General features: G+C 42.3%; 1 protein-coding gene across 1 annotated transcript in view; it reads right to left on the bottom strand.

Annotated features, from left to right (window-relative positions):
* Positions 1–16,553, bottom strand: part of rtn4r (reticulon 4 receptor) — a 42,663-nt gene extending 26,110 nt beyond the window's left edge. The window contains exon 1 of the mRNA XM_076730906.1: positions 15,944–16,553. Coding sequence (XP_076587021.1) covers positions 15,944–15,965 — 22 coding nt within the window. The 5' untranslated portion in view covers positions 15,966–16,553. The remainder of the gene's footprint in view (positions 1–15,943) is intronic.
* Between the last annotated feature and the right edge of the window lie 1,117 nt (positions 16,554–17,670).

The raw sequence follows: 17,670 nt of genomic DNA, 5'->3' as shown, positions 1-17,670 counted from the left end.
CTGCCGAGGGGACATGGTTAAAATTTACTACAGGTTTTCGAGATACAAACACAGAAGGCAAAGAAACTTTCAAAGAAACGCAAGGCCCATGAAATATACAGTATATGGTGCTGGGGTGACAGCGGAAGAAGGTTTTGTCTTGCAGTCACACTGATAGATGTATGTTTTGTTGTGCAGTGGCAGTCGATGCAGAATGGGCTATTTCCATTCCCCTGCTGATCTGAACAGCCTATAGGACGCCTGTGCCGACTTCCATGGACTTTATTTAAAACCACTGTTTGGTATTCAGAACAGGTTGCACTTGGCTTAACTCTTTTTAATTTCCACACCACATTTGGGAGGCAGCATTGCCTCATCAGAAGCTCATTTTTTAACAAATTGAGTGGGGAACAGCTGCAAATGTGGAGTTTTTGTTGCCGACATGGAAAACAGTCATTAAAGCAGTTACTTGGAGTGTTTGTGGAGCCCATCTTGCGTACCAATGAAACAGGAGTCACCTGGGAATCCAGCGAATTCACAAACCAGCTCACCCTGGAAAATATTGAAATTTAGTTTTTTTTAGAGTGTTATTAGGTTTACCGCTTGATGTTGTTGCCAAACATTTCAATAATAATTTCTTTAAACAAGAATGAAAATAACAATACAGCTCCAAGTGTCCCATTTGGCATGGCTCAAATTCCTTGCAGATCCAACCTGCGTATAGCTGAATGTTAATGAACCTGATAGTGCTGAGATTGAATTATTAAACCGGCAACTGACTCATATGGTTTCAAAATACCTTCTCCTCTGTAATCAGTCAAGATTTACAAGAGTCCATTAGTTTTTAATATCTAGACTGTTAGAACATCAGCACACGTGATTTGGTTTGTTATAATAAAATGTGGACAGTACCAGACTGGATTAGTGGGGAAATAAGGCCTGAGATGGTGCTGTTAATGAGAGAGATGTTTTCTTTCTGTCAGATCAATGCTTCCAACCTGCATGTCCTCTTTTCTTTTCCTTCCTTCTCTCCTTCCTTTGTGTCTCTGATATTTTAGGTTCATTTCAGTCGCGTTGCATTTTAATTTGGGCTGGCATCCTTGAAATTAAAGGAAGATAAAAGGGAAACTGGCGCTATGTTAATATCTCTTTGAAGATGGAGTCAATCTGGCAACAGAATGCCTAGCCCTTATTTTCCCTTCCCTTTCCCCTCTTCCTGTATTCAGCACAGTGGATAAGAGGTAACTGCAGACTCAGCTTAGCAACAGCTTACCTTAGGTGGAGGAACTGTGAAAGCCCTCTGCTTTCATCTTGCTCCTTGTGGCAGAAACCCAGCTTTGTTTTGTCTTTTTAATCTGCATCTGGACACTGAATATTTATCTATGTAATTTCTGCTTATTCCTACATCATTCCCTGCAGAGGGACTCCGGCTGCACCTGTCTGGTTGGATTTTCAACAATATACACAGAGGTGGAAGAAGTACTCACATCTTTTACCTAAGTAAAAGGAGCAATACCTCAAGGTAAAAATACTTCAGTATTTACAGCAAAATGTATTTTAAGTGTCAAAGGTAAAAGTACTCATTATGCAGAACAACACCATATCATATAACTGGATTATGCAGTATTGTATATGCAGCATTTTAGGTTGTAGCTGGTTAATTCAATTATAATAAATTTATATACTGTTAGGTTTTTTAATGTGTAACAATGCATCATATTTGTAAACTGACCATGACTTCCTATCACTGGTTGTAGTGTCCATATTAAGTAGGGAAAGTATACAACACTTTCTGCTGCACCACAGGCTGCAGGCTGTCGTCAACTGCTGTTTCTGGAATAATGGCTGCACAGTAACAACAACTACGTGTGTGCAGTCGTAGCCATTATGCAAGTCCTTCATGCATTTAACCTCCATAATCCCCCATTAGAACTCCTGATAATGAAAAGTAGAAGCATCTTGGTACATGGCAGTACAAAATTCAGTTAATCACCAGACAATTTTATGTAAATTCTGATGATGTAACCTATAATTTTTCCCAAGAGTTACTCTTGAGAATTGCTCCAAAGCGAGGCAGAGTTTCAGCAAATACTGCAATACAAATGAGTGTCAGCAAAAGCAGCATCTGTAGTCGTAATACCTTTGGAAGCAGCTTTTTCAAAGCTTCCTCAAGCACCTAATTCAACTGTTTTCCCAACTTTCTCCCACTGCAGCTTTTGCATTTATATCTTATCATATTCTTATCACCACTGTATGAATGCAGATGTTTGGATGTTGATCTAACATTTAAATTAAAAACCCAAGAGTTATACTCATCTGATACTCTGATATATCTTTGTTTCAGTACAGACTCAAGGAGAGATTTTCAAAGAGTAAAGTGTGAGAAGCAATCTGCCAGAGTTTTGATGACACCCGTATCAAGACTCTGCACCCAAGCCTCCATCTTGTCTCGTCTAAAAGCTGCCGCACGCGTCACGCTGCGACTTTAATACCCAGTTAATTACTCTCATCTTGACCTGCCGGTAAAATGAGCTTGGCTGCCACTGCCACCCATGTTTCTGTTATCTGTGCAAAAATGCATTAGCGTGTGCCCCCTTTAATGGCTTTAATTAGTCGTAAACGGAGCTGATTCTCCTGTTAAGTGGATGAGGAGTCGATACTGTAATACAGTCCCAATATGCACAGCTCCAACTCTATCTCATTGAGAAGGTGGTGCACAGGAGGATACTTTACACGGCAATAGCAGAGGGCAGACTGGATAAACCCATTCAGTAATAAAGAAGGTATCACATACTTCAGAACCATATCAGGCAGAACTCACCCACTGCTCTGATAGGAAAAGGACACAATTAGAGTGCTGCTACACTGACAGAGTAATCCTTGTAGAGAAGCTGTTTCAATGTCAGTTACATAATGTAGAATAAGTTTCCACTGGAGGAGACAAAACATCAGCAGGGCCTATTGTCGGCGGAGGGTAACTGGCTTGATTATGACATCTTCCTGTCATAATAAAGTAAACATATCCCTGGAATGAGTGGGAAGAGAATGAACATGGGCACAGCAAAATTGGAAAAATAACATAAGAGCCTGTTTTTTCAGTCTTTCAAGAGGGAAGACTGTCTGAAATAATACTGTCAACACAAAGACATTGTTACCTCAGCTTTGGTCTACAGTGTTTTCCCATTAAACGCTAACCCAATAAAAACCCTGCAGATTCAGAAAATGAGCCTACTTTGAGGAAGAGATACTCATAAAGTCCATGTCAGTAAACCATATCTCCTTTCATCTGCTCATCTGCAATAAAGTTTCCAGTCTCCAGTGCCTCCATTTGCTGAGTAATGCCTTGCCCAGCTAGTGGTGAGGTGCAGTGCCCTCACACTGGACGAAGCTAATGGCTGTTTATGGTTTATAATGCATGATGCTATTGCTTTTGAAATAACAGGTCTCTATTACGACACTGTGAGCAGATAGAAATCATTGACAGGAAATACTGTGATACCACAAGTGACCTCCTGGAATTTCTAAATGTATATGTCTTGACATTTCTAATGGAAAAGTACCAACACATTAAATGTGGCTACGGACAGAAAGAGCTTATAAAGTAGATTAGCTTACCAGGCACAGCTAAAGTGTTACTTATAGTTGGTGACTGGTAGAAAAGATAATTTGTTATGGCATACACAGTCCTCTATATGGAGCCAACAGATGGAAATGCTAACTGCTGAAATTCATCCTATTCCCCCAAAAATGTCGTAAAATGTCGACAATTGAGACAATTTATAAGAAACTGCAGATATCAACTGTAATGTAAAGCAGAATTTAGGCAAAGATTGTTTGTTTTTGATGAAGAAAAGTGGCCAAAAGAGGTGACATGACATAAAACGGATACATTCTTTTATACATTTGGGCTTACATTTGGGCTTTTTCCTACCTGCTTTTCCTTTGGATTTTCTTTTTCTTTCTTTCTTTTTTTTTTTTTCTATTTTTTGTAATTGGCATCATTTCTGAAACTGCAGCATGTTTCTGCTAATGGAAATGTTTTGAGCCACTGCGGTGTGTTTGCCCTTGTCAGCCACCGTACAAAGGAACTACATAAAAACAAAGACTACCAGCACTGTGCAGAAACCAAGAAAAATTAAATCAAGGCTTGAACTTTTTCAGAGATAAAATAGAATAATAGAACAACCGATAAAAATAGAAACAGGCAAATATAAATGATTCAAGCCATGTTTCAACTGTGAGTATGTTCTACCTTCAGAGGCAGAAATAGTTCTGAATGAGGTCATTGGATCATCCTGAGTTTCAGGGACGTTGTTTCTGAAAGGACATGTTGCTTTTCAGATGCAACTCTTTTCCATTCACCTCCATTGTATTAGGGTGCAAACAGAAATCTCAACAGCAGATATGACAGTCTCAGTGAAAATGCAATATTGTATTTGGTTCTTAAAGGCATGCATTCAAATACTTTATGCTCTCTTAAGTTTTACCCTGATATAGAATCTAATTAATTTGTACATTTATACAGTTAAAATAAACAGTTTTTTACTACTCAGTTCTTTTATTGTTGTCCTGACTACTTAATCTACATAATCTATTTAAATGTATTCATCCATTTTTTATACTTTTGCAATCTTCTTTCTGTGATTTTTATTATCTACTGTTTACTCGAATAACTAATGAAGACGTATGGACGTTAGAGGCCTTTCTTGACTTCTCAGTCTATGTTCATGTCAATAGATTGTACAGAGTTCAACATTTTCACGTCGATAACAACGTGGCATAATTGACTTGAAAGCCCCTCCTTTAGACTTAATACGTTAATGGTGAATGGACTGCATTAACGCATTTGGTGCTTTTTCTTACCAGCCACTCAAGGCACTTTAAAACATCATTCACCCATTCACGCACACATCCATACGCTGGTGGTAGAGGCTACCACGCAAGGTGCCGTCTGCTCATCAGAAGCAAAAACCATTCACCCTCACACACGATGGCACAGTTATCTGAAGCAATTTGAGTTTCAGAGTCTTGCACAAGGACACTGCAACATGTGAACAACAGGAGCCAGGGATTGAACCCCAGACCTTCTGATTGGTGGATGACCGCTCTACCTCCTCTACCACAAAAAGCTGAAAGTAGCCTTGGTAATTCTGGAGAAGTACAGTTTAATGATGATGAATTCTGCTGCTGCTTATGTGAGTTAAAAACCCTGAGGAGCTCATGATAGACTTTATTATCCCTGATAGGGGAATTTGAGTGGTCATGATGCAGAAGTACACAAAACAGTCATAAAACATAAATACATATAGGCAATACGCACTCACCCCTTCCATCTCCCTTACACACGCAAGCACATGCAAACACCCACAAAGAGCATCTCCAAACATCCTTGCTCAAGCATACCCTCACACACACACACACACACACACACACACACGCACACACACACACACACACACACACACACACACAGAGCACTTCCACACATCCTCGCTCTAGCATTCACTGGCACACACACAGACACGAACTATAGAGACAAATAAATGTCAGTGGTGCTAATAGACACTGTATGGCATAATTTATTAGCTGTGTCAAAAAATATATTCATTGGTACATTGGGTTGTTGACAGTAAATGTAAACTCTGGTATTGGCTTCTGGAGGAAAAGTAGTCCAGTACTTTGATTTCTGTGTTTCCAGTGGACCCGTATTTGAATTCCTTAGTGTGCTTTTGAACTGCTGATCAGATTCTGTAGAGCTTCCAACGCCAATTTCAGTGTCACAGCAGAGTAGGCAACAATAAACAAGGGAAAAACCAGGGGAGGCTCAGGTGTCTTTAACTTGGAGGGGAAGGTGTACCTATTTCATGGCTGTTTCTTCAGAGTTAACTGTGGGAGATGGGAATGTAACATGTACTACTCACCCCCCTGAAAATACGGTCCGCCTCCTAAACCTTGTGTGAGTCAGCAAGCAGCAGGGGGCTCTTGCAGCCGATGCGTGTGTGTGTGCGCGCACGCATGTCGAGCTCATCTCACTGAAGTGTGTATGAGCTGAGAGGAAAAGTGGAGGAAGAGTGTGTTCTCTCTCCTGTCTCATATTTCTCTGCGGTATAATGTGCCGCCTATTCATGCGATGCCTTTTAAAGGCATGGTGGGAATCGCTTCACAGTCAGGCACGAAACTCAATATGCTAATGCCTTCCAAGGGAGCAATGGAGGGGGAGAAAACATAACCTGTCAATTACCCACGGCAAAACCGCTGAAAGATTTATTGAAAACCACCAGAAATTTCCACAAGACAAAGGAGCTTAAACATGCAATAGATCAAAACACAAGCCACCAATTGTTTGACTAATTACAAAATCATGTCAGTAAAATTAACCTCCTCTGACACATGGCAAAAAGTTGAATTATATTACATTTAAGGGTGCATACGGCAATTGTATCTTTAACAGTTTCTTCTTGAAAGTGCCAGGTTGAGATTTCAAGCCTTGATTTAACAGAGAAAAAGCTGGATCTGTCAAAACTCATTATCCAAACAAGTGGAGCAGAGTCTGCACTTCTGATGAGAGATGCAAAATGGGTAAATACAGCTTGGGAAGACAAAAAAAACAAAAATACATCACAGATACAGCGTACATCTGGAAGGCACTGCTGTTACAGCCAGCTTCCTTCCTGCGGCGGCACAGTTTCACCCCCACGAGTATCTGCTGGCTGAGGACCCCGAGAAGACGCAGCGGGACCATCAGAATTGGTTTCAGATTATTTCGCTTCTCACACCGACATCATCAAGACCCCTCAGCATAATTTGTTTACAGCTCGGAGATGGAGTGTTGGCAGTGCTCATCTCCCTCACTGGATAATTGCTGAGATGATAGGCTTTGCTGGGAACACGGACAGGCATGTGAAAACAAGCACCATTTCTGATTTGAGGTTTTGGAAAGCGAGCCAAGCTGATGCACCCGCGACATATCCCCGGCACAATCTTTTCGCTCATCAGATCAATTCTTCCTTTGTGCTGCCCGATCCTGAATGTCAAAGGGATTCCACGGGAAATTTTTCTACACAGGTCTTCCTCCCACTGTAATGCATTGAGAGTCGAGTCAAAACGCTGCACTGCAGGAACTGTTGTTTCAATGATGCCATGACATAATCATCCACAGTGTGTTCAGATGAATACATGTCCACCTCTATCACTCACTCAGAACACATTAGGGGGGTAAAAGCGTCTATATTTTCTACACCCTTGGGGAAAAATCTTCCGGGGAACAGGAGGTGATGCATTTTGTGATGGTACCAGCAGGATTGGTTGGAATAAAGACAAGAACCAGGGTGTTATCATGATCACTGATTGCTGCCATATGGCTGAACACAAAGATCATCAAACACTGCTGAAGCCGTTGCTTTACGATAGAAAAGACAAGGATGATTATGTCAAACCAGCATTTATGGTGCAGAAACACAGCAGCAAGGACCGCTGAGCACAAAAGTTGGAGTCAAAAAAGAGCGAAAAGGCAAAAAATAAGGGGAAACATCAGCTTTTCACTAACTTGATATGCTGTATACAGTAGTTCATGACCTCATCTTGTGATGTTTCAGCATTGAAAACCACTCTGGTTCATGGGACTTAAACCCATGGATGACATATGGTCCTATAGCCCTCATCAGTGGAGGGAAATCCGTGTCTGCCACTCTACTGCCAGCTCCCAGATACATACTGAATCCCCCTCCATCATCATCCCTCTATCTTCCTACCCCTCCTCCCCACTGCTTCCCCTGAGCCCAGCAGATTACAGATATCATTATAATGGACGTCCTGGCAGGCTAGCTGTGGTCACATTTAATTTGCCGTGGCCTGATATCTACACAAGATAATCAGCATTTACACCTGAGAGTGAAGACATAGGGATGAGCATCAGTGTGTACGTGGGTGAGACAGTAATAGAATTAAAAAGAGAAGAATGACCAAGACGTTGTGCTGGGAGCAACAGCATTCCAGAGTGAAGGAAATGTGAAGAATTGTAGGGAAATACGTATTCGACACACAATCCACAGAGACAAAAGGTTGAAGCACACTTGTCAGATTTGCATTTTAATAAGACTGACCTGCTCTGCTCCCCTGAGATGACTGAGAGCAAAACCTGATTCAAACGAATGACCCTGAACACGGACGTTATATCTTGCAGGGAGTTACCTTTCCCTCGTACTGTATTTTGCTTTGAAGGGGCAGCCCTGTCCAATTACATGCAGATAAACAAGAGTGTTGTTCTTTCAAACTGAAGGTTATAGGGCACTCTTATTGTGGCAGACGAGTGGGATCTTCATTGATTCCACTTTTGTGCTTGTGAGTATGTTTAGAAAGTCTTACCTTGCTCCTGCAGCAGTTGCAGGATTATGCATTTCTTGCTCAACAAATCCTTTTACTCCCACATGCCACTGAGGCCATTGATTTGTGTATGAAAGAAAGTTATATCTGCCACGTAAAAATTGCGGAATTCTTGTACGAAGCCACCAGAACAAGTATATATTATATATGTTTAGCACCTACGGAATGAGCTTTCACATCTATAACAGATCAATTTCCCCTGAGCTGAGGAGTGACGACCTATTTCCTTTGAAGGGCTCCCCATACATATTTCAGCTGTGAACCACCTACCAAGCTCACAGGGAGGCACAATACTGTTGTGAATGTATTGCAATGTGACTGCATGAAAGAATAATCTGTCACAGAGTTCCTGAAGGGCTTTGTTTTACCTCAATTTTCAATGGAATAATGGCACTGTAAAACTTATCTTTTTATCTATTTTTTTTTATCAATGGGTCCCATTTTACTGCATTAGCCATTCAATGTATTTACATTCAACAATTCAAAATCTCTCTAGACAGAAGTTTAGTGGTAGGCTGGAGTCCGCTAATACCACACTTGGATGTGAATCCCTCATGCTAAGCTAAGCATGAGGGAATCGCAGGAGTCCTTGGAAACTCTGCATGCCTGTAATCCAGCCAGTTTTAGCTCATAACAGCCTCACTGTTGACTCTGTTTACACCATGTCAGAGCTGTGTCGAGTTATCCTACAACCTACTGCTTCTTCACATTGAAGGCGTTCAGCTGGCGAAACACTTTTATTGCGATACCGCCACAGAAAACTGATGCTATTAGGTGGACAAAACAAGGCAGAGGTCATTGTCTGCATTTTGTGTCAGAGGATCCTTTTAAAATTTTGCACTCGAGTGATGGAACAAGAAGGAGCTGTCGCCAGTAAGCTGTTGGATGAAGGGCTGCAGGTGACCAACTTTTCTGTGCCCTGCTGTTGTGTGGAAAACTACTCACACTGGCTGCAGCAGGAAGTCAGATCAATGCAGTTACTCTTGACAGACTTCTTTTCTTAAAACCTGAGATTGTTTGGCTGCACTGTAAACAGATACACCAGTTGATCTTATGGTGTATTTCTGAAAAAGACGCTGCTCACGGAGTGTTTGCTGTGGCATTAAACTGTCAAGGAACTTCAAGGAAAATTTCTAAAAATGAGCACCACCATCTTGAAACAAGCCTGGGAAAGGCAGCTAGCAGGACTATAATCAAAAAAGACATTTGACTAAAGAAAAGTCTTGAAACAGAATGATTTGTGTAGGGAAAATGGGTCAGATAAGTCAGCCTATTGGAAGAAAATGAGATTTTAAAGAGTTATAATGGGCACAATACCAAGATGGAGCTCATTTTTCAGTGTGTTACTAAGTGGGCTCCTTAAAACCTAAAATATGCAGTCTCTGCATTGAGAATACAGTATTTGTCCTTCACATAAAAAACACCTATATATGCAGCTATTTTTGCCACAGACTCCTTCTCCTTTATTCTTGAATAAAGACAAATCATGAGGAGAATAGGATCTAACAATGCATACAGCAGAGAAAGGTGAACCCCCCACACCCCCTTTTGCTTAAGCGCCGCAATGACGGGGTGCCAGGGATTGAGTAAGACGCAGCATCAAAACACCAACTCCCATCTGCCCATCTGTCGAGGTAGTAAACTAATCATAACAGGCATACTCACTCTGGATGATCAGGAGGATGGGTAAGGAATCCATTTTGTGTCACAAACACTAATAAGACCAACCCGGCTAAAAATACCAGAGATTATTTATCTGTTCCTGAAGGAAAGAAACGTGAGGATCTTCCTCGGGGTATCCTCCATCTAAAATATTCGCTTGAACATTTTACAGTCCTGCTGTTGAAAGTGGAGCTGCCAATACTGGCTGAGTGCCGACAGATCAGGTCATATGTCAGCAAAACACGGCTAATTATATCAAAATGTCCAGAGTTCATTGAAGCCAAGTATTGACGGACCTGCCTCTTCGCTACGATCAAGCTCTCGTTGTAGATCTATGAGAGCTGATTTTTTTGAAATCTGCACATATTGTACACTGTATATCCAAATATCAACATATCACTCTTGATTTATATCTTTAAAAGATTCATTTATGTATCTATCAGGGTTTGGCAGGAGACAGCGGGTCTGAGATTGTTTTTATTCACTATGTTGCTTAATAGTCTCTCTAGTTTTGAATGACAACTTCTATGCTCTTATTACAAGTAGTCCGTTTTTTTATCCTCTAATCAGCATTGACACTCAAGTATTCAACCTCCACTAAAACCAAAAACACCTTTTTAAATGAAGAACCAAAAGGAATTTCAGGGGTTTTTCGACTGTTGCAGCGTAGGCGTGAATAAAAAAGGAACTTGCAGGATATCATACCAATTCAGTCTTTAATAAAAGGCCAACACCTGAATTACACACAGTATCTATGTGTGTGCGTTTTGGTGTTGATCAGTTATGCTAACCCTCCTCCTAACACTGTGATCAATGACTTTGTACTTGCGCTCACGTCTTGGATCAGCCAGCCACTTTATCTCTCTGAGTGGCACTGCAGCCTGCAAGAAGAGTAGCGGAGCAGGGTTGACTTATAAGGCTGACAACGGCTCCATTCATGCGTCTAATTTAAGAGCGGCTTCTGCTCTGTCTAATTAACAATTTACTAGGCCATCAGTCAGCCTCCCCATTGTGGTATAATCAGCGTCACCGACGTTCAGCCGGCTCGGTGCACACTTCTGGATCTGCAGTGGATTAGAACAACCATGCAACTTTCATGGATACACGGACAGAAAAGTGGGCACGGTGAGTTCCAAGGACACAACAGGAACAATTGTGAAACCCTAGACTGAAAGCTAACACTGTGCAGAGGAGAAAGATTAGCAACATGTTTGACAAATTAGTTAGCTCTGTTTGTGCACGCTATGCGCCGCAACCATCTAATGTTATTGGCTTGTTAAAGGAATCAACAGATGCATTTGCTCCCCTTAGGGGGGGGGCTTTTGCATTGCTGCCTGGTATGTATCACGACTCCTATCACGGTGTGAATGCAGCTCTGATGCAACTGCATATTGTTTCACTTGTCTTTTATTTACGGGTTGGGCTTTTGCACACTGGAGGTTTTGATCGCTCCGTCATGCGTATGCACCTTTAAAGGATTATGATACAGTGTCAGAGTGGATTTTTGTAAAAAGACATAAATAAATCCCCCCATAAAGACTTCACCCGCTTCACCACCCTAAAGTTGCATTCTAATTCTTCTGGTCCTCCCTCTTCTCCCATACCCTCCTTAAGACAAGAGCCAACACTTATTGTTAGTTTTTATTTTTTCATTTTCGGAGACGAGTGGGGGGAGTGGGGGGTAGCATCGTCACTGTGATTTCTGCTCGCTGTCCCTCTAAATTTTCTGACAGTAGAATAATAACCCACAGAGAGGATTAAAAACTGGTAATCTGGGGGAATAGTGTGTTCCATTTCTACTGCTGTCTGTGTATTTTCGCCCCTTAGCTTCCTCTGTATAAACAAATAGAATTTTACTCGTTTATCCACTTAGTTCCTCTGTCTTGCTGATTAGCAGTGAAGGGCTGGGAGGCTGGGATAACCTAGAGCGGATAGTTCCAAGGATATCTGAGGCCAGCATGGATGTGTGTGTGTGTGTGTATCGGTGGGAATCTGTGTGTGTGTGTGTGTTCATGTACTGTATAAACAAATGCAGCGCTACTTGAAGGGCGCCGCCAATTAAAAGAAGCCCCTGAAGGAGTGATGCTCATCAGGATGCAGTGAACACAGCAGATCCGCTCTCGGATAGCCTGCTGCAGTCTGTCACTGTAACTAAAGCATTAATACCACCAAGGCTATGTAGCACAAAATATTGACATCTTCATCCTTTATACATTTAGAAGTCGATAAGAAATATGAATACAATGGCTCACAGGGTCAGAAATTGATAAGGAAGCCCAAACAGTTTAATGTTTGAATCACATTTATTGCACAAACTCCTTTATCTTGCATGTGTTGTGACTGATCATGCAAATACTGTATTATACTGTATATACTGGATATAAAGCCATCACTAAAATTTCTAAACAGTTGAAACAATAATACAATATAACATTAATAAGAAGAATAACTTTTCACTGTTAAGTTTGAAAACTAGAATCTTAATAAATTGTGAGAATTGACTGGAATGAAATGTGATCTTCTGTTATTTTGTATTGATGATGTACAGCATGACCCCAAAACTGTCATCCCTACATAAAACTTGAAATAGAATGCCAAGACCAGATCTCTTCATTTTAATTCAAGAACAACTCTCCAGAGGTGTTACTAGATCATGCAGCAGCATATTACTTAGAGAGAACAATTACATTTTGAATGTGTATATAGAAGGATAAAAACTCTTTCTGGTAAGTTTTAAAACAGCTATTTCTTACTACAAAACTTTAATTATGAATCTGGGTGAACACGTATCTAAATAATTGGATGGACATATTATTGACTTGTGAGGTGAACAAAGAGATCCTGTTGTGTTGGAACAAAAAAGGTAGTGCAGTGTTGTGCAGATAAGACAGAGACAAGTGGAGCCAAGCCTGGGTGTCTGCATTGGGGCCAATTACACTCAAAAAACTACCGTCTCTATTTACCCTCATTGTCCACTTGGTCCAGAGGCAACCCAGAGGACAATGCTGATGTGTATTGTGGAGGAACACAATTCAATTGCCAAACCAAACCTCCCATGTATCTCCAGTGTGATTTGTCTTGGGTTGCAGCCAAATGTTTCACTGATCACACCTGTGTTGATTCGTATTGACCCCCAGAACTTCATCACAAAGGGGGCAATAATCAAATTGTGACCTTTATCGACCTCTATTGGTGACCAGAAGGAACTGCAACAGAATTAGCAGAACTTATTATCTCCTCTTCTTGGAGCTGCTCAGGTCTCTGGTACAAATAATGAGGCTTATTAGTCTTCATAGCTGAAAGGTCTTGCACATAGCACCATCCTCAACTGTTAAAGACTTGGAAAAAGTGAATAAATGAGACCAGAGAGACTGGGAGGGGCTTTGAATCAGGATTAAAAACCTAGAAATGAAAGCCAGAAATCACAGCACCTGGCAGAGTAATCAATGAGTCAGTTGTACTGATCAACAACATTCCCAGCTACAGATATCCTGTGGTCATTTTGTATCATAGAGTGTTAACAAAATCTGACAAATTTCCCCTTGAATGCTTCAAGAAAAGAGTTATTGGTCTCAATGTCGGCCTTGGTTAAGAGAAGAAGGAAAACAAACACACAAAAACTCAAGGAAAATTCACCAGAATGCAAACACATTGTTCATTGACAGAATAAAAGGGAGAGCTGCTAATATGTTTTCTCTCTCTTTGCAGCAACATCCATGCAGCTGACACGTGTGATGAGACACACACAGAAAACACATGCTGGCAAGTCACGATAAGTGGCATTGCGTTCACGCCTCTCAATTTCACATGCATTCTCTCTTCCCTTCCTGCTGTCTGTCTGTCTTCACTGCCTCTCCCTCAGACCTCCCCATACACTCATAGAACCCTGCGCCCACACACACATTATCCCTCCCAGCCCTCCCCCTGTGCTCATATATACACCCATACAAACACAAAGATGGATCAATTTCACATTTCAGGATGCAGAAGATGCTGTGTCTCATTGTGAGTTTATGACACGATGTTTGAGGCCACCTAATGCAGTGATGCAAATTAGCTATTGTTATTTTGCATGCTATCTTTTTCTTTACTGCTCGACACGTTCTGAACAATTATCTCGCCACTTCAGATGCTGCATCTTGTGGCCTATTTCTGGAAAATAGGGCAGGGTTTTTGGCAAGGCACTGCCAAAACAATAACAAAGTTAACTAATTGAAAAAATGCCCTCATTGTGTAGTGGTTTAAAACTCCTGAAGAGAAAGCTTTCAGTTCCACCATAATGGTTTTATCCATTCATTTGGGCTTTATTGGCTTTGCTTGGCAGTAGACAGGGAGCAACGGCACCCCCGAGCAACAGCTTTCCCACAGAGTCATTTGATCATATGCTGACTGGGTGAAAAAGAGTGCAAATTAAAGTCCCTCCTCACTCCGACACCTTAAACACAAGACACGACAGGCCATATTTTCTCCGCCAAATCAGCAGCCTGAAAGATGGATACCAGTTATAATTGCATCAGGAAAAAAAAAATCAGACATAGGTGTGTGTCAGGAGCCTGGTGCTAAATCACAGCAGCAGTTGGATGATGAAAACCTGCCTGACGGGTCTGAGGGACCCAGAGCCATTCTGTGCCAATGAAGGGGTGTGCACTTGAATTTGCATCACCCTGTGACATATCAAAGAGAATGCACAAGTAGAAGTGCCTCTTTGATTTTGCTAGTTGTGAAATGCAAAGTTACTCTGTCGGCCCACAATAATCTGTGGCTTTCTTACCATAATCCTGCAGTTTTAGCCAAGTAATGAGCAACGTGAGAGAGTGTATACAGCATGTTGCATAAGCACTCTGCGTGTGTGTGCGCGCGTGTGTGCTGAGGCAGTGTGTGCAGGGGTGGGGCAGGGTGGAGATGAGGGTTTACCACAAGCTCTTGATGGAACAAATTGGATGTTACATACATGCACTGATCTCATCGTGCTGCTGCTTATCAAACATCACACGCCATGTCAGTGTTATTCTCACTGCACTGCATTAAACATATTTCCACAAAACAGGCACGAGTACACTCAGGCGTGCAGGAACACACACGCCAGGTGCTTCCTCCTCCCTCCACCTAACGGTACACCGGCGCGCGCGCGCACACAAACACACAGCCGACGGCACGCTCCTGCCAAGAAATTAAATTTCTTAGCCATCTCCATCGGGAATGTAAGAGCATTCCTGTCCTCATTAGAATAAATGCGCGTCCAGTAGGTGAGAGCTACACGGCCCAATTTCCTGTCTTTTTGGCGGCACCCTGAGTGGGACGATGCCACAAAAACACCAATTATAAGCCAAGGAGCTGGAGGGTGAAGCAATATTATTGGGCCGCCAAGCGGGCCATCTGTAGACTTCATCAAAAGCTCAGCCCACAGTGTCCAGACGGGCTGATCGGATGCCCGGGTTAAGTTGCGATATCATGCAGAGCATATTGACCGGCACAAACACTACACGGCCTCTCACTCCCTCACGCGCGCTCGCGCACTGATACACACACGCACACGAAGAGATAAAGACAGAGGCACGCACAAAATCTGCTTTGAATTACGACTCAATTAAAAGCCACTGAGTCAAGGTCGTTTACAGCCGCAATATCCATAACTGATATTGACTCTGCGAGTTAGTCCGTTCCTAAAAGAAAATACTAATTTGGAGATGAGATGTGCTTTTTCCGCATATTGTCATCCATGGACCAGTTTAACCAAAGCCCGGAGGAGCCAGCAGAGTAAACTCCAATTAGGACATCTGATTTATCTTTGGTTGTTCTCCACAGAGCAGTGACGCTGCCCGATGTGGATGTGAACATTGCGCAGTAACCAAGCAGGGTCCTCCCGTCTGCTTTATGTGAAAACTTTACAGAGATGCCCTATTGTCTACTGTGTACTCACCATCAATAATAACGGTCTTCATGATTTAGATGGGGGTGAAATCCAGAGGCTGTATAAATCCAAGTCGAGTGAATCCCAGCGTGTGCGGAGACAGATATGATATCCGCTGTTTATTGCAATTTATGGGTAATTGCGAATCCAGTGCACGGTAGGAGACGGACAGCCGAATGCACCCCTGCACCCTTCAAACTTTAGCCGTAGGTCTTCCCGAGTGGGGAGCCACGTCTCCGGCTGCACCCGAGCTCAGTCATTTGGACGAGGGATTAAAAAATAGTCAGCAATAAACATCCAAACTGGGATCAGTAGACTCGACAGACCAGTCGACACCTCCCCAAAATATAGGACGCGCAAGCAGGGAAGACGAGAAGTGTTAACGAGGAGTGGAGAATCAACGGCACAGGCGAAAAATCAGTATTGGATCCATGTTTTGAAACCGCCGCACATATCCAGTCCGATCACTTGCCCCGCTGTATATCTCCAAAGTACACGCAGAAAAGTGTGGTGGATGCGCACAGATGTCGGCCGCACTGGCGAGAGTCGGTGTGCGTTCACCACGGGGAGGTGGGGAGGGAGGGCGGGGCAGAGAGGTGCGTTTGGCGGAAAGAGAGAGAAAGGAGGAGAGAGAAATCTGAGATGAATGTTTTATGGGTGTATATCACGCTGCAAAAAATATCCCTCTTAAACACCAAAGTGGAATCTTCATATCAATCAAAGCAAAGCGAAATTTAGCATTTCATTTTCTGTCTGGGTTCACTCCAGTTATTTATAGAAAATCCCTTACAGACACACAAATGCCCTGGGGAAAGAAGTTATTTTACGTAACTGATGGACTTATAAGATTTCAAGAGTGAGAGACTTAATGACTTATTCAGACTGACATTTCTTTCAGCGCAGGGCTGCGCTCTAATGAATGTTTTATGGGAAGGGGGTGGTGATGGCGGGTGGGTGGGGGGTAAGGTGACGTGAGGCGAATCTATTTGGATCGGACACGGCCAGGCACGCACATGCATACGAAAATACCCCCAAAAGACAGACGGAGAGCCAGGCCTGCTGGTGGGACCCGCGCTCCCTCCCGGGGACTGGACAGTTTGGCTGCTCTGATGTTGTAGGCTGAGTTGTTAAAAACCGACAGAAAAGGCAACAAAGACTTCAGTTCTGCTTGGTTAACCGGAGAGACAGAAACATTTGAAATCCTCAAACTTACCTGAGACCTCGAACTGTTCCCCCCCCCAAAAAAAAAGCTCTCCTGATTTTTTTTTCTAACATGGCAAAAATGCTGCATTTGCCTTAATTTTTTACCATTACAATTTATTGCTCATATTTTGGATTTGTCCGAAAAAAAAGAAGCATTTTTTTCTATTATTATTGTTATTATTATATTACCATTATCATCTTTCAGCCAAGGGAGACATTTCTTTCTCTGTATTTTCCCCGCATGAGAAATCAAAGCACCTGCAAGCATAACATGTTGCAGTGAATCTAACATTACACATTCCGTTTCCCTGCATCTGATATGATAATGGTTGCTTTTACGAAGTGATTAGACTCTTGAGCACCACTGACACACTCGGGCAATTGCTGATTGGACCGGAGACCAGTTCACCGTCGCTTTGGTCTGCAGCTATGCTCGGTTTGTCGGGACCCTGGAGGATTGGAGAACCAGCAGCTGTGCTGTTATCTTTAGGTACCACACGCCCCCTACCGGCAAACATAAAAATAGATGTTCA

This window comes from Chaetodon auriga, chromosome 5, assembly GCF_051107435.1.
Source record: "Chaetodon auriga isolate fChaAug3 chromosome 5, fChaAug3.hap1, whole genome shotgun sequence".
Classification (NCBI taxonomy): domain Eukaryota; kingdom Metazoa; phylum Chordata; class Actinopteri; order Chaetodontiformes; family Chaetodontidae; genus Chaetodon; species Chaetodon auriga.
Note: the sequence above shows the minus strand (reverse complement) of the source record. Positions and strands in the feature narration are given on the sequence as shown.